The 26,774-nt window shown below is 43.7% G+C and overlaps 1 protein-coding gene across 2 annotated transcripts in view; it reads left to right on the plus strand.

The window, feature by feature from the left end:
• The first annotated feature begins 827 nt into the window (after positions 1-827).
• The window catches only part of PEDS1 (plasmanylethanolamine desaturase 1), a 39,079-nt gene continuing 13,132 nt past the window's right edge, over positions 828-26,774 (plus strand). Inside the window, exons 1-2 of one of the 2 annotated variants that reach the window (XM_072633573.1) lie at positions 828-1,161; positions 11,262-11,381. In XM_072633573.1, coding sequence (XP_072489674.1) covers positions 972-1,161; positions 11,262-11,381 — 310 coding nt within the window. In that variant the 5' untranslated portion in view covers positions 828-971. The remainder of the gene's footprint in view (positions 1,162-11,261; positions 11,382-26,774) is intronic. The other variant, XM_072633574.1, reaches the window with a different exon arrangement.

Genomic DNA, 26,774 nt, shown 5'->3' on the forward strand with positions numbered 1-26,774 from the left:
GGTTTGGGGTTATACCCATGGTCTCTAAGTTCCCTTCTAGCCTACAAAGTGTTTGATAACACGCAATTCAAATCAGACAATAACTTGCCCCACCTTAAGCCCGGAGGCAGGGCAGGAAATTGATCCTTTAGAGACTCAGACTGGAAAATAGGTGGCTGGAGCAGGTAGGTGGCTCAGTGGATGATGAGTACTGGGCCCGGAATCAGGAAGACCCGAGTTCAAATCTAAACGCGACATTCCCTAGATGTATGACCCTGGGCAAGTCACTTAACCTCGGTTTGCCCTAATACACTGGAGAAGGAAATGGCTCTGGTCCGCAGGGTCATGAAGAATCGGACACGAATAGCCGCAGCTGTGGCACTAGGTCCAAGACTTGCAGTTCTTACAGCCGTAGGATTTATTTTCAGATCATCTAACCCAGCCCCCGCACGACACACGTGGGGAAACTTGCCCACGGTCACAAGGTGGCAAGGAGCAGGCAGCTTTCGAATCCAAGTCTCCTCTGACTGGAAATCTAGTCCTCGTAGCAGTTCTACGACCCTGGGATCAAGGCCGTGGTCCACACTGGGGGTCCCCCCAACTGAGACCCACTAGAAAGACTGCAGGGCTGGAGTCTGGGGGAGGGGGTGGGGACAGAGGGTGGAGTAGGCGCCAGATGTGCCTCGGGGCGGCTCCCAGATGTGTCCCTCCTCCCTCCCTCACCCGAACGCGTCGGATTGGCCAGGCTTCCGATCGCGCTCCTAGTTCGCTCGCCATTGGCTAGGACCGCCCCTGAAGCGGGCGCTGATTGGCCGTGACGCGCAGGGGTCCGGGCGAGGCCCAGTCGCGGCGCCTCCTTCGCCGCTGCCGCCGCTTCGGCCCTTGCCAGTTCATTAGGAGAGGCGTTCGCTCCATGCAGTTCTGCGGGCCGGAGCTGCTGCGCCGCTAGAGAGCCGGGGAGGGGGCGCGGGGGCGAGGCCGGGACCCGGGCCATGGCGAGCGGCGGCGGCGGCGGCGAGGAAGGAGGCGGGGAACGAGGGTGTCCGGAGCCCGACGAGCCTTCGGAGCCGGGACGCGGCCCCGAGGGGGAGGCGGCGGCGGCGGCAGCAGCGGACGGCGGAGGCCGGCGCTGGGGAGCGCAGCACGCAGGAGCCCGCGAGCTGGCCCAGCTCTACTCTCCAGGTGGGACCGACAGACGCCCGGGGCGGGACCCCCGGACCCTGGTCCATTCCCCCCCCCATCTGCATCCCCGTCCCCGGGAAGCGATCCTCCGACCCCAGCCTAGAACCTTCCCGGCGCAGCGTTCTCCCTGCGAGCTTCGCAGAGACCCCCGAAAGGGCCTCCTCGCTCCTGGCTTCCCCAGCAGCAGCCCTTAAGGGAAGGGTTTTTTCTTGGGGGTAAGAAGAGGGGGAGAAAATGATCGATGTCCTGGGCCTTCTAGAACCTGCGGGACCTGACGTTCACCGCGACAGACCCTCCCCACCCCGGGACGCCCCGGCCCCACCGAGGTTTAGGGGTTTTGTTACTTGCCCGGGGAGAATCCAGCGCTCGACTGCCGCAGGGGAGGCGGGTGTGGGAGACACATTGTCTTTCTTCCCAGTCTCTAGGGGGACCCTGCTTGCTTTGCTCCCCCAAAGGCCTGAAGTTCACCCAGCTTTTCCAAGATTCCCACCGTCCCTCTTTCCCCTGTGCCCAGTTCAGACAAGGGAGACACCCCTCCTCACCCGCTATGGGTTGTCCGCTTGGGCCCCCTCCGACTCCCGTGCTGCTTTTAGACTCAGGAGGATCACAGACTCTGCTGTCCTTCTAGCAGAGGGCATCGTCAGCATCCCAAATGCCTCAACTCTTACTCCTTAGGTCCTTTTCCCTTTTTCCCTCAAGGTCTTCCTACCCAGAGATTTCCAAGCTTTGTCGTCTTTGTGTTGGGGACCCTTCCTACTTCCCTCCTCCAGGAGGCTGTGCCCCAGGAACCCCCATCCTCTCCATTCTTTGGCCTTTGCTCTAGGCCTAACTCTTTTCCCTACCCAAAGCCTCTGGGGTTCTGTGGCCTTTCTCCCAGCAAATCTCAAGTGATGGAATTGTGATACCTAAATGAGGGGAGAAGGAAGTTGGCAGGGTGCTTCTGGCATTTCAAAAGCTAGATGATTTCATTCCTTCCCTTGTAATTATGGAGGATGAGGCCAGTGCCTTTAATAAAGCCATCGTGACATTGGGTCAGGTGGCCAAACTCACTTCCTTCCCTCTCATGCTCAGAGGTGAATCCTTCAGACTTGCTACTGCGGTGAGACAGTCTTTTGTTTGTAAAATGCCTTGTCATTTTTTTCTCTCATTGGTCCATCATCTAGATTAATTGGGCACCTGCTGTACATAGAGGTCTGTGCTAGCTGTTGTGCAAAGGGAGGCCTGGACCAGGGCTGGTATCTTTGATCCAGACCCCACTGTTAATGGTACAACCCCTTTTATTCAGCTTAGGAGCCCTGAGGCAAGTCTAGACTGCCCCAAATTCACAGGGTCACTCAGATGCTAGACATTATTGTGGTTGTGATGAAAATAAGTGCTTTGAAAACTGTAAATCTCTAGATATGCTCGGTGTTTTCTCCAAGTTCTCTGTGAGGCAAGGTCTGTCTTATCTCCTTCAGTTTTCAGCATAGTATTCTGGGCATAAAAGTGCTTGGAAGGAAGGAAGGAAGGAAGGAAGGAAGGAAGGAAGGAATGAATGGTTGAATAAATAAGGTGGGATCCCCCAGCTTTCTTCTGGACTGCTTATCACTAACCTTTAGCTTTGAATAGTGGAAAGAGCACAGAATTGGAAGTCAGGAGACCCAGGTCCTAGGCCCAGCTTTGGTATTAACTAAATGAATGACCTTGGACCAAGTCCTTTGTTCTTTTTGAGCCTCAGTTTTCTTTGTTACAGTGAAGAATTTGGACTCCATACTACCTGAAGTTGTTTCTCTCATACACTATTGTGTGATTATTCAGCCCTGACCTTTCACCACCATTCTCCAGCCTCCTCAACCTCCTTCCTGCTACCTCTCTCCACTCTTGAAGAATGCACACCTCCCTTCCCCAGGGCAACACACTGGACTGTCTGCACTTTGGCCATCCTTCTGGTGACAGACCACTGTTCTCTCCACTCCAGATGGTACCTGAACTCTGACCTTTCCCTGACCCTCTGGAAGGGGAGCACCAACTTGCCTTCCCTGTCTCCTCACCCACCTTCCTTTTGCTTTGACTACTACCCAAGTGGCCGATTTTACCAAGCACAGTCCCCATTAAGGGCCCAGCTCACAGTAAAAGACTCTGGTATGTTTGCATAGCCCTCATCATCAAACCTGATGTCCTAGACTCCAGGGATCAAGATAGATTTGAGAGAAATTAGAGCAAACAAGGCTAGGGCAGATCTAGAATTGGAAATGTATTATCAAGTTCTTGCTCCTGACTTGTCCTGGCCTCTGGTTAGTCTGGTTTCTCTGAATTCTTTTTTAGTAAGGTCTCCATCCTGATTATGACCTTTTTCTGACCTTGAGACTACTTTGTGATTAGGCAGCCCTTGTGCCTGCAGATATTCCTATGGACCAGAGTAGGAGATGAGCTTTGAAATAATATTTCCCAATTTCCTCTAGAGCACCTATTGGCAAGGGTTGGAATAAGAGAGAATAAAGGATGACCTAGGATGCTGAATGGCCTTTGGAAACACTTCGTAGTTTATTTTCCTGAAACACACTAGTGATTATCCCCTCCTTGAGACCTCTTTCTGCCACTAGCTTTGACTGTTTGGGCAAGTCAATTTCCCTTCCGTGGGCCTTCCTGTCCCCTACAAAGTGAGGGGTTGAACCAGAGGATCTGCCAAGAGTTGCCTAAGCATTAATATTTTGTGATAGTCTGAGATATGGAATGAGCAGGTAGCTTATCCAGGATGACCATAGCCAGGTTGACCCCCTTCTGCGCTGCCACCACGTAAAAGCTGGGTATTGACTGACAGCTAACATGCTGGGCAAATCAGCTCTCCTGCCATACACCAAGATCCCATACATCAGGACTAGAAGGGACCATAGCAGAATGTTATTACAACTGTGGAGATCATCTCTTGTAATCTTGGCCTTAAAGGTTCAATTTAGTTATTACCTCCCACTTGAAGTTTTCCCTAACCCTCTGTCCTCTCCCCTCCCAGTGAAATATTCACTCCCTCTGGAGTTGCTGTTCAGTCAGCTTCAGTCTTGTCCCACTCTTCATGACCCCTTTAGAGGGGAAGAGGGTGCCTGGCTTGGGGTTTCTTAGCAAACATACAGGAGTGGTTTACCAGTTCCTTCTCCAGCTCATTTTACAGCAAAGGAAACAGAGGCAAACAGGGATAAGTAACTTGTCCAGAGTCACAGAGCTAATAAGTGTCTGAGGCAGTATTTCAACTCAGTTCTTCCTGACTCCAGGTCCAGTGCTCTCTGCACATCTTGATCTGTATCCTCAATAGCTTTGAGGTTATAGTGCTTTGCATGTAGGCCCTCACTTGCTGAGGAAGGACTTCATTCAGCATTATATTAAGAGGTTCTCTACGTATGCTATGCTTTTGGTGGGAATAAAGGAAGAAGATATGTAGCAAAGAAATGGTTAGTTCTAGCCTGACCCCCTTTTTCTTAGGATCCCCAAAAGGTTAGCTCATTTCTGCTATAGAGAAGGAGGGGATGGTCCTGGAGCTGACCTTTAAATTCAGACTTGTGTGTTAGCCCCAGGACTGCTCTGCTTTCCAGTCAGATATTACCTAACCCTTGAGAAAGGCAGGGAAGTTGGAGGATGTACAGAGTGATGACTGTGTACTTCATTTTTATTCCCTAATAGGAGAATTTTCACAGGGGTAAAAGGGACAGCTCTTGATGACCTGCCTGGCTGGTGTTTGCTAGGTTAGAGTTTGTTTTGTGCTGTTTAGGGTTCCCAGGTACCTCCCCTCCCTTCCCCCCTCCAAAGGTTGAAACCTGTCAGGCCTAGATCTGTAGGAGCTTTGAGAGTATTTGGCTTCAGCTTCTCGGGAGTGAATGAGTACCATGGTGTTCTCTGTTTCATCTTGCTTTCCATCTTCCTAAAGTAGGATGTTTTCTGATGACTGGACCTGAGGCCAGCCCAACCCTCAGCTTTGTGGGTATTTGAAATACTCACAGGAAGGCGCTTCCAGGGAAATAGGGCGGTGACTCATCTGAGATTCTCCACTCCTTAGGACTGGAAAAGTTATATATTTTTTGTTCAATCACCAGAAGGGTAAAGCATAATGACAACAGAAATAAGGCTTCTTGTCCTAAGGTGCTACTTCTATTGACCACTGCAGGTAGATGTTGGATCAAGTGATCTTGGAGGTCCCTTCCAACCCTGAAATTATGTGAAACAACATGTTCTAGTAAAAGGTTTTGGAGTCAGGTTTAATTCCTGGCTCTGCTAATTACTGCCTGTGTTCTTGGGCAAGTAATCTTACCTCTCTGGACCTCAGTTTTCTCATCTGTTAAATGAGAGAGTTATACTGGATTTTGTCTAGTATCTCTTCTGAATGACAAGTAAGTTGGGGCCAGGAAGGGGAGGGTATATTTTGATAGAGGACATCCACAGTTCCCCTTCCTGCCTTGTTATGGTCAAACAGCTACTATTTCTTCCTGCCACCTCTGTGGCTCAGTATTTGTCTTTGAAACTCAGCAGGAGAACTGACAGAAATCAGCTTATGTTCCCATTTTTCCCACATTCCCCTCCATTGGGTCCAAATCTCCTTTCTATTGATTTATGAGATTTGAAACCAAGGTTTCTAGTTGGAAATAGGAACCAGCAAAGGAAAAGAGTAGATTGGGATGATGCAGAGCTCCCTTCTGAGCTCCAGCCACCCCTTGGGACATATTGGAAGTTGAGATTTGGGGTAGGGGTGGACAAATGAGAATTCTAAAGTTGCCTCTGTATCCCAGAGGCTGCTAGTCCCCCATCCACCTGTTCAGGTCTCTGCATCTTAGTTCTGGTATTTCCAACTCCATTTTTCAGGACCTTGTCAATTTTCTTGGTATGTGGATCCCATTGTGTTGAGGGAAAGCTATCCAGGAGTCAGTTTTCTGTCTCTAGAATTATAGAATGCCAGGACTGAAAGGACTTAGAACATAGAACTAAGAGAAGAGGCAATGACCTTCCAGCTGGTAACAGCTAGTACTAAAATCCAAGACTCCCAATCCCAGGCCAACACTGTTGCTTTAGGCCATAGCTATTTTATCCTGGTTTTGGAAGTGCTCTCATCCTTTCTTTCTCTCTCCCTGTCTCTCCCTCTCTCCCCCCAAAAAAGATTCTCATTTCCTTGTCTTCTGGGCGGAGATTTGAGGTGTAAATAGGTTATTGTTCTAGTTGCTGTGGTTCAGTTGCATCTGACTCTTCATGACTACATTTGGAGTTTTCTTGGCAAAGATGCTAGAGCGGTTTACCATTTCCTTCTCCAGCTCATTTTGCAGATGAGGAAACTGAGGCAAACAAGATAAAGCGACTTGCCCAGGATCACTTAGCTAGTAAGTGTCTGAGGCCATATTTGAACTCAGGAAGATGTCTTCCTGACTCCAAGTCTGGCACTCCATACAGTGTACCATTGAGTTACCCCATTGTTATTGTACAAGAATATAATTTTAGAAGAGCAGTATGGGAACTTAGAGGTCATTGAAGCTAGCCACCCATTTTACAACTGAGGAAGTTGAGGCATGGAGAGGGCAAAGGTCAAGTTACCTATCTAAGCTTAGTGAACATGACAAAGAGCTAGGGCTAGAATCTGGGTCTCCTGATTGCCTGTTGAACTCCTTTTCTCTTTTTTTCCACCAAACAACTACCAAACTGAGTTGGAAGCCAGATTGGAGGAGACTCCCCGAACAGAAGGGTGGGGCTCAAGTTTAAGCAGAGATAGGCCAGAGATGTCTTTAAATGGTTTTCCTCTTGGAATCCATGTTCCATATTATCCGCTTGAATCTTGCCCTCTCTGCCAAATCCCACTTATCAGTCTCCTGTGCCTCCTTCCTCTGATGACACTGATAAGCTACCTCCAAATCAGTCCTCATCACTCACTATCTTTGAGCTCAGAAGACAGTATGATATTGTGAAAATAATATTGGCTCTAAAATCATAGGATTTAGCTGGGTCAGTTACTAACTGCATGAGGGGTGTCGGAGCTATTCAGGGAAGACTAGCACTTCTGGTGGGAAGGCTTGCCAAGCCCAAGCACTTTTCAGGGCTGCTCATTCCTCTTTAAACCAACTCTCACCTATGCCTCCAAGAAGATTCACACCCACACCCTGGTAAAATCTTCTCAGCAGACAGGCCCAACCAGGTTGAGGGTAACCAACAGGTCTTAAACCCATCGATGAGTTAGGCAGATGTCTACCCCAAGCACTTGAGGGACCCCACTTCCTCCCGAGGAATGGGCTGATGAGAACAATTTGGCCATGGGGTTGTGAGGGCAGCTGAAACAGGCGCTGTGGAGCATCTAGAGCTTGGTTAGACCTAGTGAACTCCAAGGTCATCCACTGCATCCCTGGCCATGACCACTTATCATGACTTCTGTCTTGTCACTGAACTTTGATGACTCTGAAAGAGAATGAGGTCAGCAGTTTTGTGCAACTGCCTCGGAGCCAATTCACTCTCAAATCAAGACATCACCCGTGATTGGTCCTCTGTAACAGGATAAACAGGAATAACAGCTGCATGACCTTGGGTCTCAGTTTCCTCATCTCTAGAGTGAGGAAATGGGACTAGATGAACTTTAAGATTTAGGTCTTAGTACCCTTTGTGCCACTGAGTACTTACTCAGTGTTCTAGTTATTCTAAGTCCCTGAAATAGTCTCCTGGTTCTTGAGTCTGTAGTCTATCTAGCTGCCTCCTCAAATCACTCCTTATCACTCACTGTTTCTGAGCTGCCTTCTCAGAATTACCATGTCCTTCTGCAGTGGAAACTGAGCACTAATGAGGTTCTTGATCACCCTTTGCTGAATTCACCTCCTTCACTGAGTATCCCTCTCACTTCAGGTCCTGAGTCTGGTGATGCTGTCTAATGAATGTTTGTCTCTTCTTGCTTCAGCTGAATTACTTATGAAATAGAAAAGGTTAGAGTTGTGATAAAGAATCTCATTAAAGTTCTCCAAAGTGACAAATGAAAGACATGAAGAAACTTGAAGAAGGTGGAAGGTGAGACAGGATGGAAAGAGCTATGGAGCAGGATTTGGGAGAGCTGAGCTGTGGCTGGAACTTTGCCACTGATACTCTGTGAGCTTCCATAAGTCTCTATTTTGGGTGCCTTTGTTTTCTCATCTTTCAAATGAGTGGGTGGGACTAGAATGATCTGGAAAAGCATTCAGTAACTGTGACCAAGTAGACTAAAGCTAAGTAGCCAGGTGAGGGAATAGGTCAAAAGAGGAGTAAAAAGAGTGTTTAAATTTATAGGAATGGGAAAATAAGGGAGGGATCCTTGGAGAGTGGGTAGGTTAAGTAATAGGAGGGCAAGGTAGCAGGTAGAAGTAAAGTAGAGAAGTCAGGAGGGATAGGACACAAGAGATGTGCACAGACATAGTAACAAAAATCAGGAGTAGAATTTGTTAGGGAAAGTATGTGTGTGTGTGTATATATATATGTATGTATGTATTTATGTGTATGTATCTATATATAAATATATCCATGCTTAAAAGTAGAGCAGGGAGAGGTAGGGAGAAAAACTGCATAGCAGAGAACAAAATAAAACATAGAAGAAAGCAAAGATGGACAGCTCTCAACATAATGCCTAGTAGTTATTACGTAGCATTCTTGAAATGGAAACTTATCGTTATATATTTTGAAACCTCTCTTAAGTTCTGCTATGCACGTAACGTGTTTTTTCTTTTATTTTGTATTTAAGTTTATAATATTTCTCTTTCTTATTGTGTATTTAAGTTTTTGTATTTTAGATTAAAATAAAAAAAAGGTAAGTGGCAGGTAAATGATAGTCATTACTCTTTTAAAAGATTAGAGTGGAGATAGATTCCTGAGTTGGAGCAGGGTGGAGCTAGCTATCAATTCAGTGAGGCTTCATGGAGGAAGATGGGACCTGAGTTGGGCCTTAGAGGTACAATTGGACTTAAATAAGGTAGAGATCAGAAGAAGGTACTCTGGACAGGAATACAGAGACTGTTTAGAAGAAAGAAAACAGATCAGTCTGTAGCAGTCACATGTAGGGAAATAATGTTAAAAGTCTTGTGGTCTAGTAGACCACTGGATTTTAATTCATAGAACCTGGGTTCAAATCTCTGTGACATAGAACAAGTCATTTCATCTCTTTGGGACAGGAATCTTCAATATTTACTTTCCAGGGCTGTTGTGTGGGATAAATCCTTGAGAAAATGAGTTATAATATTGGAAATATACTTTGTTAGTAGCTAGCTTTGTGCTTCTTATAGTTTGTTTCTCATTTAGAGCTGTTTGTATGAAATACCTTTGTATAATGAGAAGACCTCTGGGACTTTGAGTCATGAGATCTGGATTTGAACCCTCACCTTGATAGCTGTATGACCCTGGAAACCTCCTTGAGACCCGTTGTCTTCATCTGCAAAATCAAAATAATAATTGCACTCTCTAGCTCTCAAGGCTGACATGAGGACAGTGCTTTGGGAATCTGAAAATTCCATAGAAATGTATAAGTAGCTTGTTTACCCTTGTTTCCTTCACTGTGCTTTGCTTGTTGTAGATGATCAATAAGTGGTCTTCGTTCTTGGGGGTCAACTTGGTAGGTTGGGGAGAGGAAGATAGTACAGGAATTAAGTTTTTTTTCCAGAATTGTCCTGTGTAAAGTTCCTCTGCTTTGTACATCCTGAGAATTTACGAATGTTTGTTAACTTGATTTGTTTTTGTTCAGGAGGAGTAAAAAATTTCAATTCACTTTTCAGTTTAACAGACGCCTATTGTGTGTAAGAACAGCTGGAGAATTATGGTACAATTGACAGGAAAAAGTCCAGAAGGGAATTCTTTTTAAGGGGCATGTGCATGCATGAGCTTGAGGTCCTGCTGGAGTGGCTAAGCAGAGACAGCCAGTAGGTATTTGGAGATACAGTAATAGAAGTCAGCAGGGCAATCAACTCTGTGAATGTCAGTCTGGGAGTCACCCAGCTGGAGGGAGCAATAGTTAAATTAGTGAGATTGAAAGTCATCTGAGCGAGACAAAGCAAATATAGAAGCACCAAGGACTAAGCCTTGGGAGCTGCCTGCATTTAGGACTAGAGGTAACAGAAGAAAGATCCAAAAAGGGAGGAGGAGAAGCAAAGAGGATGCACTGTCATGGAGGACAGAAGAAGGACTGGATCTGGAAGAAATCAGGGATTGTCAGTCTGTAGTGTTTGTTGTAGGGAGATCTAGGTAGATGTGACCTAAAAAAATGCCTTTGAATATGATCATTAGGGCCTGCTTTCTAAAGAGAAGCTAATTTCAGAAAAGTGGACTTGATAAGAGCATAGGATTTATAGCTGGAAGGACCTTAGAAATGTCTAGTGTAGTACTCTCATTTTGCATTTGGAGAAAGTAAAATCTCTAGGTTTTAAGGGAAAATGATTTACCCACGGTCACATGAGTAACATCCAGGGCCTCTGGATCCAAAGTCAGTGCTCTTTTTACCATCCTACACTGATTCCTCCTGGAAGCCAGATTGTAAAGAGTTTTGTATAAGGTGAGAAAGTAGCAGTGGGTGTGGACTTCTCTTTTTAGAAGCTTCATGGCTGGACTGTCCAGCATCTTTACATTGAGAAGAAATAATGATCATAGCAGCTTCTTAATTCTTTAAAATTTATAAAAAGTGCTTTATCACCACTCCCCTGATGTAAGGAGAGACCTGTTAGTAACCCCACTTTTCAAATGCAGAAACTGGGGCTCAGAAAGTAACTTGCTCCAGGGAGGTTACACAGCTGGCAAATATGAGAGCCAGGTTGCAAACCTAGGCCTGCTAACCAGGTCCAGTGTTCTTTTTTTTCCTCTGGGGCAGAGAGGGAAGGGCAACGATTTCTGATTTGGTCTGAGCTCTCCATGGGAACACCCAGTTCTTTTCCAGCCTCCAAGAGCTACAGTGCACCCTGCCTAGCTCCTAGCAGGCAAAACCTGCCAAAAGTCCTCCCTTGGATGAATGTAGGAAATAACCAAAACCCTGAGAGCAAAAGGGTTCTGACTGAACTCCTATCTATCAGTCATCCCCAGCTCAGGTCTGTGTCCTTAATGGGACTGCCGCAACCCTGCATAGTGCAGTACCTGACTCAACAGCCTCTCCTCTGTGCCCCCAACAGGCAAGCGGCTCCAGGAATGGTGCTGTGTGATCCTCTGCTTCTCCCTCATCGCCTTCAATCTGTGCCATCTCCTGCGGCTTGCCAGCCTGGAGCACACACATCTGGTGCTGCTGGGAATATGTGAGTTTATGAACAAATCAGGACTTTCTGTCACTTGAGCAGGGGGAGAGGGGAAGGTTTCTATGTGACTTCATCAGTGTGCAGTGTTTACCTCTAAAACTGTATATCGAATCACATGATACTGAGCCCTAGGGAAGGGGAGGGGGTGGAAAAGCATGCTTATGGAAAGGCAGGGCAGTGTGGTAAAAAGAACACCGGACTGGTCATGGATCCTGGCAATGACTCTTATCCCTGCTATCTACTGTGTGATTCTGGACAAATCACTTTCTCTTCCAAGTGCTCCCACTACATCCTGGGCCATCTTCAGTCATCCTGTCCTGATCTATAACCACTGGACCCAGATGACTCTGGAGGAGAAAGTGAGGCTGGTGATTTTGTGTAGCCCTCCCTCACTTAAATCCAATTCAGAGTTTATATACACTTAGAAACAGTAGGTGGTCATTAAGGGACTCTGAGTGATCCTTGCACAGAGAAATTATGTCTACTCAGACCACCTGAACCCTTGGGTTCTCTAGACAAAAGGATCAGTCTTCACTCAGGCTTGAGTAGAACACAGTGAGCTTACCCACCCTAGATTAAATTCCTCCCAAGGTTGGGTAGGTCGGTAGGCTCTGACCAAGTTCTAGGGAGAATCAGTGCAATCTCATCATCAGTAATTTTCTTCAAGAAAACTGAACTTTTTAAAATGAGGAATTTAGAAAAGGGGGAGACCTCTGAATCTCCCCAAGATATTGGTTATTAATAATCACTTCTCTTAATATGTCTTTTTCCTTTTTTTTTAAATCTTTGGGATACAGACCTAGTTGTGGTATTGTCAAAGAATATTCACAGCTTTATAACCCTTTGGGCACAGTTCCAAATTGTATGCTTTGTATATATTTGTTTGCATGTTGTCTCTCTGTTTATATTATTAACTTCTCTAGGGCAGAGATTGTCTTTTGCTTCTTTTCATACTGCCAAGTACCTAGCATAACGCCTAGCATTATTATTAGACACTTCATCAATGTTTATTGAATTGGATTAAATCTCTTCCAGCTCTAATTGTTATGATCCCATGACCATCCATCACTGTCTCTGATCTTTGTGGACTTGGCACTCTTATGAATTAAGGGTTCCAAAGAAGCACCTGGAAGGAAGGTCCCTTCAAGTCCTTACAAGTCTAAACATCTCTGCAGGTGACCTAGAACTGCCCCAGCAACCTTTGCTCCTCTTGTTGACAGTAGAGAATGGGCATTGGGAATGCCCAGGGCTGTCTCATACAGTTACCAGGGGACTTCTGGATTTTTATTCCTAAAATGACTGTAAAGGCCTATCAAAGACAAATCAGGGAGCTTTTGGCTATTCTCTGGAGTGGCTTCCCAAACTCTCATTACGATGGGTTAGTGACTGGGAACATGAACCTGAGACTAGCTTTCTGATGGTCTGTCTTCTGGCTACTGGCAGCCCTGGCACCTAAGCACAGGCAACACCAGCATGCCTTAGTTGTAAAAAAAAACAGAACTCAAAAAACTGGTCTTAGAGTCACAAGATCAGTTCAAGTCATAGTCCAGACATTTAATAGCTATGTGACCCAAAGCACTTCACTCTTCCACTTAGTCTTCTGATCTGTATTTGTACCACCTGCTTCATGAGGGTGTGGGGGTGGGTGGGGGGGTGTGTGCACGCACACACAGTAGCAGCTTGGTACATTGACAAGAGTGCTGGAATTAGTGTCAGAAGCTCCAGCTCGACTACTTGCTTTGTGTCTTTGGATAGGTCACTTAAAACTCTCTGGCCTCAGTTTCTTCATCTGTAAACGGAGGGGGTTGAACCAGATGACCTCTAAGGTCCCTTCCGGTCCTAGGTTTATGATCCTATATAAATGTGAGCTGTTCAGTTCATGTTATTGAGATTGAGCTGTCTGCATGGGAGCCCTCTGGTGTTTTTTTTTTTTTCCAGCCATCAAAAAAATTCTTCTCCCCAAACCTTTAGTTGCTCTAAGCAAGTTCTGAGGTTGTGGAATCCTAGAATGTCAGAATTGGAAGGGACCTTAGATGAAGCTCATTTGGCTCCTCTCTTTCATTGAGAAGAGAAAGAAACTGAAGCCCAGAAAGAAGGATTTACTTTCCCCAAGTCACATTGTGTTAGTGGTAGAGCCAGGACTTTTGATTACAAGCCCAGCATTTTTTTTCTCTTTAGCATGCTGAGGAGATATTACATTCAGGTAGATCTTGGCAGCCCTGGTAATATTTTAACTTCCTGGCTTACAACTGTAGTCAGCTGTTTGCTCCTTCTCAAAGGATCTGCGGCTTCATTCAGCAGAGGGTACCCAACCAGCCTCCCTTATGGAGCTGTTGTTGATATTATGGTTCCTCCCCCTCCCCCCCAATTGTTCTTGTCCATTGAGCTCTGGCCTTCCCGATCCCATTAAAAAGCTTCTTGTCAGCCTAAGCTGATACCACATAATCTGACTAATTTAAGCTCCTGGGGCCTATGCCTGGGCTTTAAGAGGGAGGGTGATGGAAGGGGAAGGGGGAGAGAAGGAAAGGACTGATTTTTGGAAGTCCCATTAACCTTTCAGAGCTCGACTGCCCTGTTCAGTTTACCCCAAGCCTGGGCTCCCTGGTTGACTCCCTGGTCTCTGTTTTTAAGTGGCCTATCATTAATTTCTAGGCAGTGTTGACACAGAATCTCAGGGCAGCTATTCTGATTGATTAAGGTCTGTTCAAACAGTATTATCAGTGAATTGTCAAGCCTTATCTGTGTAGCTACCAGGATTAGACTGAATGTGAGGGGGAGGCAAGTAGAGGGAGGCAGGTCTCTAACACTCTCTGAGAAGTCACAGGGCCTGTCCCTTCTGCTCCAATAATGAGTACATCGTACTCTGGAACCAGGCGCCTCTCAGAACCTGGGCACTCTGCCAAGCAGAGGTGCAATGCTGAGGCCTCCTCTGAAGCTGAGGAATGATGATCTTGACATGAGGCTGAGGAACTCATTCAGCTTCCTCGGGTTGAAGGGCCACTGGGCCTTGCCCTGGAGGATCATTGATGTGGAGCTGGTAAGGACCTTTAAGGCCAAACGATCTACACCTTCCTAGAGTCAGAGATTCTTTTCCTGAGCAGGGATTTCTCAGGACCTGGTTGGGGGAGGATTGTGTTTCTCAGAGAGTAAAAAGTCTTGTTGCTGAGGGTATCCCTAGTTGTGTTATGTATAACTATTCCCATTCCTGTGGTGCTTTCAGATTTACAATACATATTCTTCTCAACAGTGATGAAGGAGGTGGTATAGAGTTTGTTAGTCTCCATTTTACAGAAAGGGAAACTGAAGCATCAAAAGTTTGTTACTTTCCCAGGGTCACAGAGCTGGTAAGTTGATGAGTCTGCTATGGCAAGTCCAGGGCTCTTTTGACTGTACAACAATATGTCTCTATGTACCATTTTTCCTTTCTCAAGTCTGCCCCCCTCCATCTCTGTTCTAATCCTATTTCTATATTGTTTTTAAGTTTACAAAACCCTTTTCCTCGCAACAATCCTGTGAGATAAAAGGTGTAGAAACTAAGGCCCAGAGTTGAAATGATTTGCCCAAGATTATATGGCTAGTAAGTGGTATAAGACTAGGACTTCAAGTCCTCACCTGACATACCAGGGCTCTTCTGACTTCTAACACTGCTTCTTTTGGGGCAGGAACAGCAGCAGATATACATTTTTTACTGTGTAGAGTATCCAGCTACCCATACAGTCTTTAGAGGGCAGAGCCCTGCCTGAAGGGCCACAGGCCTGGATTCTGGTCCTGGCCCTGCCACTTGCCCCATGGGAGATCAGGCAAGTCTCTTCCCTGTTCTGAGGCTGTTTCCTTATTTGTTAAGTGAGGGAGGTTGGACTGGGTGAGCTGTCGATAGGTGAGGGAATTAAATTAACTTGGAGAACAAACCCTTGCAGCTAGAAAATCCCATCTACAATCTGTTCTCTGCCTAGTCAGGCACTGATGGAAAAGAGAGGCCTGGACAAGAATGTCCTTGGTAATCAAAAAAATTTCTCACTAACACATAGTGATTTCCACTTATAATGCATTCTTATGTGTATTATCTCATTTAACTCTCACAACTGCCAGTAAAGTGGCAATGTAAGTATTGTTCTCCCTGTTTCACAGGTGTGGAAACTGAGGCTCAAAGGAATAAAGCTGGCTTGCTGAAGGTTACACTGTGACAACTAGGACTTGAAACCCACTGTCATCTGACTTCTAGTCCAGGGTTTTTTTTCTTTATGTTATAGAGCTTTGGTTGGGGAGGAGGAGGGGAGTTGAATATTGCAAGTATACAGCAATCTCATTAGACTACCCTCTGAAGTTCCCTAAATTGTTCTGATTACACAGCATAGCTTTGTGCTACAAAGATGCTTTTTAATGGGCTGGGGGAAGCTATGGAATCAGGGAAGGAATACCTGAAGAGTGATGCTGTCTGAACTGAGTGGAGACCAATCATCAGATCCTAAGGAAGACATCCTCTGCAGGCCACAGGAAAGGAAGTCCTTTCCAAGAAGGCCCGAGATGCCTGTTAATGAGTACAATTTAAATAGTTAGATAATGAAAGTTTTACATTGAGCAACCTCATGTAGAAGCAAGGCCTGGCCCCTGGCTATCTCCCAGAGGGCTTGGCACAAGGAGAGTGCTATCTGGTAAGGTCCACTCTGCCCTGGCCTCTGTCCCAGCTTTGGGACAGAGCCCTGCAGAACCTTCACCAGTTTATCTACCTGGATTGAAGGGACAGCCCCAGGTTTCCTTAGTAAGGCTTAAGTCAATAGTCTGTCCCAACTAAGTAAGAAGCCCAAGGGATCGCAGAATTTGAAGATAAATAGGCCTAGAAGTCATCTAGTGCCATCCCCTCATCTTACAGAGGAGGAAGCTGATACCCAGAGATTTGTTGCTCAAGATAACACAGTAAGTTAATGTTAGAGTCAGAGCCAGAACTCAAAAAAACACAAACCATGTTCTCTGATTCCATATCTAGTACTCAGGAAAGTTTAATGAACCAGCACATCTTTATGCTACCTGTATGTCCAGCCTTGTCCTGGGTACCCTGGAGGGGACACAGAAGAGAAGATGCAGTCCTGCTCTCTTGAAGCCCACAGTTTAGTTAGGGAAAAAGATATATGCTCTGCAGACATCTTATGTGCACCCACACCAATGTGGTCATTTAGAACTTAATCATAAATGAATGAGAGGTAGTTAAAAAAAACAAAACCCAAACACCCTCCTGCATGTTGGACAAACTTTGGTTTGAGTCCCAACTGTACCTCCAACTAGCTATGTGATCCCGGGCCAATCAGTTGCTCTCCAAATCAGTTTCTGTCTCTGCCAATGAAGAGATTGGACCAGATCATTTTTATGATTTCTTCCCACTCAGATGTGCTCTTGAGCAGTGTAATAGTGTGGAATCCAGCCTGGGTTAGAAGATCAGCCCTCTTACTTTACCAGCTATATATGACCCTGGGCAGGTCAAATAATTTAACCTCCCTGAGCTTTTGTTTGCTCATCAGATAAATGGAACTGATGCTTTCATTACCTACCTCTTGTTGTTGAAAAAGAAAGTACTTTGTAAATTTTACAACACTTTAAAAATGTAAGTTGTAATTTTTACTGTTTTAAATGGATGGGGAGCCTTGAAAGATTTTTTGAACATTACTTAGGCATAATTGGACAGTGTTTTAGTAAAATTAATCAGACATATTCAGATGGGATTGAGAGAAGGGGGATATTGAACAATCCCATCTCTCTCTTGTTCTTTCTGTGCCTTCCAGTTTCTACCATGTGTTTGGCAACTGGAGGATTTTGATTCTCCCTGCCCCCCTTTCCTCGGGCTCAAAATAAGAGGATCCGCCCTAAAGCCTCCCCTGTCCCTAAGAGATGTAATTGGTTTCTTCCTTTCGGGGGTGTGTAGAAGACAAGCTCTGCTATTGAAGGCCTCTCTCCCTGCCTCCTCATTTTAATGTGGAGGCCTTTTGGGCTACATCCTTCTTCCTGGTACCAGGATCCTCAACAGCTGCCAGCTCCTGGTTGGGATCTTTCTCAACTCCTCCTTGGTGGAGGCTGAGCTGACAAGAGGCTAGAGACAGTGGCACCAACGGCTGGAAATCCCAAGATCTGGGATCATAGCTCTGTCATTATCATGTGTAACTTTCAGCAAGTCACTTCCTTTTTTTGGGTCTCAGTTTCTTCACTGGTTAAGTGACAATTGAGAGAGTTCTAAACCTAAGATTCCGTGACTGGGGCTGAAGCCCCTCCTGAACAGACCTGAGAACCGCAACTATTGAGGGTTGGTCTCCTTAGAGATCCTCTAAACCAATCCTGTTGTTTAACAGAGGACACATGGGTTGCCCAAAGTCATCCTGAGTTAGTGGCAGGGCTGAGAACCAGCATTTCCTGTCTTTCATCCCCTGACCTTCCTCTCTCCACCCCAGCCCCAAACAAGGCATCATATAGGAGATTACTGGAAAGCTTGGAAAGGCCAGGCCTTTGGGATTGGGAGGAACTACTGAGCCTCTGCTGTCCAGTCCTCCTGGGTTGTGGCTTCCTGGCATCTACTGCATTCTATTTACTGCCCCCAGCTGGGGACAAAGAAAGTTCTGTCTGCCTATCCACCCTTCCCCCATTAAAGGGACCATTGGCATTTTATAGCCTGAGCCAGGGAATGGGCTTTTCTTTTTTTTCCCTTGTTGATGGAAGTAAGATGTTTATTTACATGACTGGAAAACAGACTCCCTGGATCAAAGAACTGAGAATAATAAAAATGATAATAATAGCTAACATTTATATAGGTGCTTTAAAGTTCGCAGAAAGCTTTCCAAATACTACTTGAACTTTAACAATAACCCTGTAAGTTTAGGTGCTATTATTGGCCCCATTCTACAGATGAGATAACTGAGGCCGACAGATGTTAAGTGACTTGACACAGTCAGTCAGTTACAGTAAGTATTCTGTTTGTTCACCTCAATTAAGGCAAATATCAAAGGCTTAAACTTCTTGGAACTGTGACTTTGGCCACAAGTGTTCCTTAAGTGTGAGCAAGTTGTCCTATGAGAGAGAGAGAGAGAGTGTGTGAGAGTGAGAGTGAGAGTGTAGACAGTTCCTGTTGGAGGAGGGGAGGGGCTGGAAGGGTGGGGCATGATATTTCTGTAACAACTATCCTTGCTATAGCTGCTTAGTAAATACCTTTTGTAAAAACTGATAAAATCTGACTTGGGTAGAGTCTTTTTAAAAAGAAATTTAATCTTATTGTATTTCACTCTTTCTTACAAAACTTCTCTGACTTTGACAGTTTAAAATCCAGGACAGAAACTGTATTGTAACTTACTATAAATGTATCAGCCCCTCTGGAGCTAATTCCCTAGTTCTCACTCCCACTGGAAGATCTGGTCCCCAGAGGGATAACTGCCTCCTCTTCAAGGTTCTAGGGGGTAAGCCTAAGGGGCTGGAGGTTTTCGAGTATCATCACACAGGAGCCCCTAGGCAGGACAGTTAGAAGGCTCTTGCAGAAGTAGAGGGGAGAGAAGATACACTTTGGGTGGGAGGGGCAGTTTGAGTGGAGAGAAGGGGACATAAGAGAGAGAGCTATGAAGGTGGAACAAGACTTAGCAATGGATGGGATATATGGGGTGAGTACAAGTGAGGAGTCATGGAAGGCCCCAAGGTTGCAGACCTGGGTGACTGAGAGGGAACTGCTTTTTCTTTTCTAATAGTCATTTCTGTTTGTGGGGTACTTTAGAATCTCTTATGAAGTCTAGAAAAGGCTGGTGGCAGCGTCCCTATTTAGCAGATGAGGAAACTGAAGCACAAGAGGTTAAATGAATTACCTGAAATCATTAAGCACGGTCACTTTCCCCTCCAGGCTCAGTTTATTTTTCTGTTTATTGAGTGGGTTGCTCTAAGTGATTCCAAGCATCTTTCAGTTTTAAATACTATGAGCTTAAATCCTATAAGGTGATTTTTTTCCCCCTACCAGATCCTCTCATGGCCCCAGCCTTAACAAATGTCTCAGTGACTTAAAATGGCCAACTTCCTTCTTTCTTGTTTTAGCCTTTAGCTTCCAAGGAGTAAAGAGGGAACTTGCACAGCCAGTGTCGGGGTCCCTCCTGACTTCTGCTTTTTGAACCTGTCCCAAATACAGATGCAGGCCAACATAAACAGCCTTGTCCCTGAAAACCTCTCAGTCTTTCATCTTATGATCCTAGTTCTCAGTAGAGTTAAGGGTCTGCCTTCCCAGTGATCAATCAATCAGCAAGTATTTATTAAATGTGTACTATATGCTGGGCATTGTGCTATGTATTGTAAAGAATGAAACAATCCCTTCTCCAAAGGAGCTTACTTTCTTAATGGAGGAGACATGCATATATAAAAATATAGACAACATAAGTATAAAGTTTATCAATACATACATATATACACAGCATAGCTAAATAGAAGGTAATTTCAGAGGGAGGGCAGTCTTCATTGGAGAAGAATTCAGGAAAGGCTACATACAGGAGATATGTCTGAGCTGTATTTTAAAGAAAAAAAGACTCTAAGAGGAATTCTGGGAAGTTGAAACTTCTGATATCAAAGTCACCTGAATCTTCCCTCAGAGGGGCATCAGACCCTTGCTGATGGTCTTTCTTGACTCTTTAGTCCCAGCAGTGGTGGAATCGAGCACCCCAGATCCCTGGGGACAATGGGGATTGGAAGTAGAAGTGGAAAGGCAGTAAGAGAGAAGGATAAAGGGGAGGGAGAGTTAAGAGAGTTCACATTTCTACTGAATTTTAAGGTTTACAGAATGCCTTCCTCCTAACAGTCTTGGAAATAAGGTAGTGATTATATTATCATCCCCGTTTTACAGATGAGGAAACTGAAGCTTGGAGAGTTAGTGGAATTTGTCCTAGGTCACTCAACTGGGACTTAAATTAGTCCCTGGATTCTGAGTCCAGTGCCTTTTCCAATAAGATTCTCTACCCTGATCTATAACCCCTTTAAATTTAAAGGAAGAAGGGAAAAGATTTTATATGGCATTGTTTGTTTGTTTTATCTTTAAATAGATTTTTATTTCATTAAAATATTTCCCACTTATGTGTAAGGCATTTTTAACATTCATTTTGTTTGTTTTTTAAATGCCATTGTTTAGAAAATCAGCCTCGTTGGAAAGATTAGAAAGTAAGCAGCCTAAAGACATATAGGCTATTCTGAAATCTTCCAGATTCTCATCAACTCAGGTCCCTGTGAGCTGGGAAGCCCATTTTTAGCAGTTATGCTTAGCTAAGACTTTTTTTAAATGATATTTTATGTTTTTCCCCAATTACATGCTAAAACAATTTTTGACTTTTTTTAAATTTTGAGTTTCAAATTCTATCCCTCTCTCCCTTCCCCCTTCCCTGAGACTGTAAGCAATCCAATATAGTTTACACATGTGCAGTCATGTAAAATATTTTTCTATAATAGTTATTTTTGTACAAGATGACTCTTAAAAAAAGGATGAAAAAAAGAAAGTAAGAAGTATCGTGCTTCAGTCTATCCAGACAGAATCGGTTCTTTTTCTGGAGGGAGGATAGCGTACTTTTCATTAGTCCTTTGGAATTGCCTTAGATCTTTATATTGTTGAGAATAGCTAAGTTATTCACAGTTCTTCGCCCGTATAATATTGCTAATAATGTATACAGTGTCCTCCTGGTTCTGCTCACTTCACTTTGCATCATTTCATGTAAGTCTTTCCAGGTTTTTCTGAAATCATCCTGCTTGTCATTTCTTATAGCCCAATAACATTCCATCACAATCATATACCACAGCTTGTTTAGCTTTTCCCCAATTGATGGGCATCCTCTTGGTTTCCAATTTTCTAGTGAAGACTTTTTAAAAAAATATTTTTCTTATTTCATTAAATATTTGCCAATTACATGTAAAACAATTTTTAATGGTCATTTTTAAAAATTTTTGAATTCCACATTCTTTCCCCTCGAGAAGGCAAACAGTTTGATATCAGTTATACATGTGAAATCATGCAAAACATATTTCCATATTAACCATATTACAAAAAAAAAAGACAGACAAAAAAGCAAGAAAAATAAAAATACAAAAATGGTACACTTCAGTCTACATTCAGAGTTCGTCAGTTCTCTTGAAGTGGCTTTGGATCATTGTCTTATCCGCAGTAACTAAGCCAAGTTGAGGAAAGTTGAAGAGATGAAGTTGTCTGTTCAGATGAGGACTGAATAGTCTCACCTACCAGAAATCCTGGAGAGAGTTTCTGTATTGGACACTAGATAACTAATAATAACAGCAATAATATTTATGCAATACTTTAAAGTTTGCAAACCACTTTACATACATTCCCTCACTTAATCCTTACTGTAAGCCAGTGAAGTTGGCACTAATACTTACCCCTTTTATGAATCAGGAAACTGAAGATGAATAGTTAATCTATGTGACCCTAGGCAAGTCACTTAATCCTTATTGGCCTCATTTTCTCATTTGTAAAATGGGGACACACTGGAGAAGGAAACAACAAACCACTCCAGCATCTTTGCCAAGAAGAGCCCATGGACAGTATAGTCCATGGGGTCATGATAAGTCAGACATAGTTGACTGACCCACAGCATGTGTCAGCCTTTATGCTAAGCTAGGATGAGGAACCTGTGACCCTGCAGCTTCTCCAACCCTGTTACACACTAGGGATGCAAAGACAGAAACAGTTCCATCCCTCATTGAGCTCATAATCTAATGAAGGAGGTAAAATACAACCATTGAAAGGAGGGAGAAACTCATGAGCCAAGGGGTGGTGCGAGAAAGGCTTCATGGAGGGAGAGGCTTGAGCTGGTCCTTGAAGTTTCAAAGGCATGCTCTCCACCTTCAGATAAGAGCTGATGGATTCAGTACGGCTTGAAACATATATTTTGTATGCATGTGTGTGTGTGTGTGTGTGTGTTTCTATATCTATGTAGTGGTGGTTGTGGTGGTGCTACTGTGTTTAATACTAGAATTTTGTAATGGGTTTTGTTTTTCTTGCCTTTTCAATGGGTGGGAGGGGGGAGATGGGAGTGAGAGAATTGGGAACTGAAAACAAAATCTAATTGAATTTTAAGAAAGAAAAAATAAATTGAGGTATAAGTAGGATTTGGAGAAACAGATGGCCTCTGCATGTTAAGTGTCAGCTTTTTTTTCACCTTATATTTTCTGGAGTCTTAATTTCCCTTCCCTTAGACATCTGAAGGTCACCTTCCCCTCCCCACAAAGGTGTTTTCATGTAGTAGGCAACCCCTTTCCCCCATCTTAGATTTTGGTCCTTCCTATTTCTAGGCTCTGAGATGATGACCTGGATTCCCATGTTTCTAAACAAGCTTTTTGTATTTGTACAGGTGTTCTATCTCAAGAGTATTCCACTGTGGCAGGGAAGGATGCCTGGGACCTCTCATCTGTCATTTGTTTCCTTGGGCATATCACCCTTGCTCCATTTCTGTAAAACAGTCCACTAGATCATCTCAATTTCAGTGCAGTCTGTGCTTAATAAATGTTTCTCAAGTGGAATTGAATCAGATGAAAGATCATTTCCAACTTTTGGACTAAATATCTGAAGCACTGTGGTGTGATGGGTTAGTCAGAGTTAGAGACCTGAATTTGAATCTTTCTCCAAATTTGATGACTGACTGTCTTAACCTGTTTACTCATCTGAAAATAGGAGTGAACCTCGCTGGTAGAGTTGTAGTGAAGATTAAATGAAATAATATATGTAAAAGAGTATATCTTAATGCATTTATTATTTTTTTTTGCATTTATTATTTTTATTTTATCTTCATTATGTTAAATATAAAATGATTTATTATAAAACCTTATATTTTTATTTTTAATTATTATATATAGCCATGTATATTGTATAGACATTGGAACAAACCAGAGGTCTTGGCTTTCCAGACCTCCGGCTCCTTCTTGCAAACAAAGTACATTTAATATCTGTTTGGGCTTCCAGGTAGCCAGTTATAGAATCTCAGAATTTAAGACTCCGAGGGACCTTAGAAATCACCTGGTCCAAATGCCTCATTTTATAGAGAAGGAAACTGAGGCATTTGCTCAAGGTCACATAGCAGATTGTTGACATAGCCAAGATTTGAACTCAGGTTTTCTGACTCCACATCCAGTTTTATTTTGTTTTCCACTCTTCACTGAGTCATTTGTTGGTATTCTGCCTCTGAATCTGAGTGCCCTGGGTTTGGCCTCCACTTTTATGGGTTGGCTGAAGGCTCTGAGTGGTGTCTTGTGGTGATATGAGGTATAAAATCAGGAACAGCCATCACACCTTACCCACCAAAACTATTGGGGGAGGGAGCGGTAGTTTGCACTGGTTTTCTGTCGATGAGCAAAGCAAAGCTGTAGTTTGGAATATTTTAGAGATATGCATTACAACCTGTGCAGTGGCTGCAGTGCTCTTCTAATTGCCAGTAGAAATAGGGGCAGGAGGCTAAAGAAACTGGTACCAAACACTATCTGGCAATAGCATATCTGCTGTTTGCATGGAAAATAAACATAGCTCCAGGGTCAGCAGACAGACTTTTCTCTTGATTTTTGTACCCCTAGCACATACCCCTGCCCTAACTGCCACATGCATAATATAGATACTTCCCCCTTGACTGACATGCCTCATCCTCAGTGTGTTCCTTCTACAATCACTCCTACACTTCTTTCACCTACAATGCACACATTATTTTCTCACACAAAAAGGGAGCTACCAATGACATCAGTTGTTCTAAGGCCTTGGTTGTACCCTAAAATTGTCACCTCTTAGCCCTGCTACCACACGTAATACCTTGTCTTCAGGGACTCAAGGTCTTTCGTTGTCTAAGACAGTGTGATCTTTGATCCAACCACGATGGTGACAATGAATAGAATGCTGGTCAGAAGACCATGGTTCAAATCCCACCCTTCATACTAGTCTATGTGACCCTGGGCAAAACACTCAGCCTCTCTTAGTATTTTTAATTCTTTAGTGTTCTCATCTTTGAAATGAGCTGACTCCCAGGATTGATATGTAGCATAAATGAGATATATTGAGCAATTTGTACACTGTAGTATAAAATATATAAAAATGTTGGTTATTTTTATTTTATAAATAAGGAAACAAGTCCTAGAAGGACTTTTGCATGAATCTCTGAAAAAGACTCTTGAGTAAACTGAGGCTGGGATTTCAGAGGATTGCTGTGAGCACAACATACATTGTCTACTCAGTTTAAAAAACATTTCAGAGAAATATTCACTCTAAAAAATCAGAGAATCCTGGAATTATCAGGAACTTAGAGTCCCCTCATTCAACCTGTGCCTGAACACATCCAGTGAGGACTCCAGGAAGTTCTTTCCATAGTTGGACAGCTCTAATTATTAGAAAGTTTGTCATTATTGGGCCAAATTTACAATTCCTTGTAATACTCCTTCTCCTACCATACCTCTCCCAATCCCTCCAAAGGGCCTCATTCTATCTTCCAGGGCTACTCAGAACAAATCTGCTTCTTTTCTGTCCTGGGATACTTACTTTTGTCTTACTTTGATAGGTGGCTTTGATTAGACTTTTATTTGGAAACAATCATTATTTCCAGTGACCCAAAGGGCAAAAGTGAGACACATATTAACTGTAAACCAGTTAAATCACTAGTGATGATTCACAGGTACAGTGATTAAAAATAAAAATAACCCCCAATCCAGGATGTGTATAAGAAAAGGAGGTGGGCAGGTCATATTGTAAAACCTAGGTAAATCAAATGAACAGGCGACATATAGTATTTACAAAGTGGTTTTTTTTATTTAACTTTTAACATTTATTTCCACAAAATTTTGGGTTCCAAATTTTCTCCCCATTTGTCCCCTCCCCCCACCCCAAAACACCGAGCATTCTAATTGCCACTATCACCAATCTGCCCTCTCTTCTAAAATCCCTCCCTTCCCTTATCCCCATCTTCTCTTTTGTCCTGTAGGGCAAGATAACTTTCTATACCCCATTACCTGTATTTCTTATTTCCTAGTAGCAAGAACAGTACTCAACAGTTGTTCCTAAAACTTTGAGTTCCAACTTCTCTTCATCCCTCCCTCCCCACCCATTACCTTTGGGAAGGGAAGCAATTCAATATAGGCATATCTGTGTAATTTTGCAAATGACTTCCATGATAGTTGTGTTGTGTAAGACTAACTACATTTCCCTCCATCCTATCCTGCCCCCGTTTCTTCTACTCTCTCTTTTGACCCTATTCCTCCCCAAGAGTGCTGACTTCAAATTGCTCCCTCCTCCCATTGCCCTCCCTTCCATCTTCCCCCCTCACCCTGCTTATCCCCTTCTCCCCAACTTTCCTGTATTGTAAGATAGGTTTTCAAACCAAAATGAGTGTGCATTTTATTCCTTCGTTTAGTCGAATATGATGAGAGTAAACTTCATGTTTTTCTCTCACCTCCCTTCTTTTTCCCTCCACTAAAAAGTCTTTTGCCTGCCTCTTTTATGAGAGATAATTTGCCCCCTTCCATTTCTCCCTTTCTCCTCCCAATATATTTCTCTCTCACTGCTTAATTTCATTTTTTTAAGATATGATCCCATACTATTCCATTCACTCTGTGCTCTCTGTCTCTGTGTGCGTGTGTGTGTGTGTGTGTGTGTGTGTGTGTGTGTGTATGTGTGTATGTAATCCCACCAGCTACCCAGATACTGAAATGTTTCAAGAATTACAAATATTATCTTTCCATGTAGGAACATGAACAGTTCAACTTTAGTAAGTCCCTTATGACTTCTCTTTGCTGTTTACCTTTTCATGCTTCTCTTCACTCTTGTGTTTGAAAGTCAAATTTTCTTTTCAGCTCTGGTCTTTTCATCAAGAATGCTTGAAAGTCCTCTATTTCATTGAAAGACCATTTTTCCCCTGAAGTATTATACTCAGTTTTGCTGGGTAGGTGATTCTTGGTTTTAGTCCTAGTTCCTTTGACTTCTGGAATATCATATTCCACACCCCTCGATCCCTTAATGTAGAAGCTGCTAGATCTTGTGTTATCCTGATTGTATTTCCACAGTACTTGAATTGTTTCTTTCTAGCTGCTTGCAATATTTTCTCCCTTGACCAGGGAACTCTGGAATTTGGCCACAATGTTCCTAGGAGTTTCTCTTTTTGGATCTCTTTCAGGCGGTGTTCTGTGGATTCCTTGAATACTTATTTTGCCCTCTGGTTCTAGAATCTCAGGGCAGTTTTCCTTGATAATTTCATGAAAGATGTTGTTTAGGCTCTTTTTTTGATCATGGCTTTCCGCTAGTCCCATAATTTTTAAATTGTCTCTCCTGGATCTATTTTCCAGGTCAGTTGTTTTTCCAATGAGATATTTCACATTATCTTCCATTTTTTCATTCTTTTGGTTTTATTTTGTGATTTTCTTGGTTTC

This window comes from Notamacropus eugenii, chromosome 1, assembly GCF_028372415.1.
Source record: "Notamacropus eugenii isolate mMacEug1 chromosome 1, mMacEug1.pri_v2, whole genome shotgun sequence".
Lineage (NCBI taxonomy): Eukaryota > Metazoa > Chordata > Mammalia > Diprotodontia > Macropodidae > Notamacropus > Notamacropus eugenii.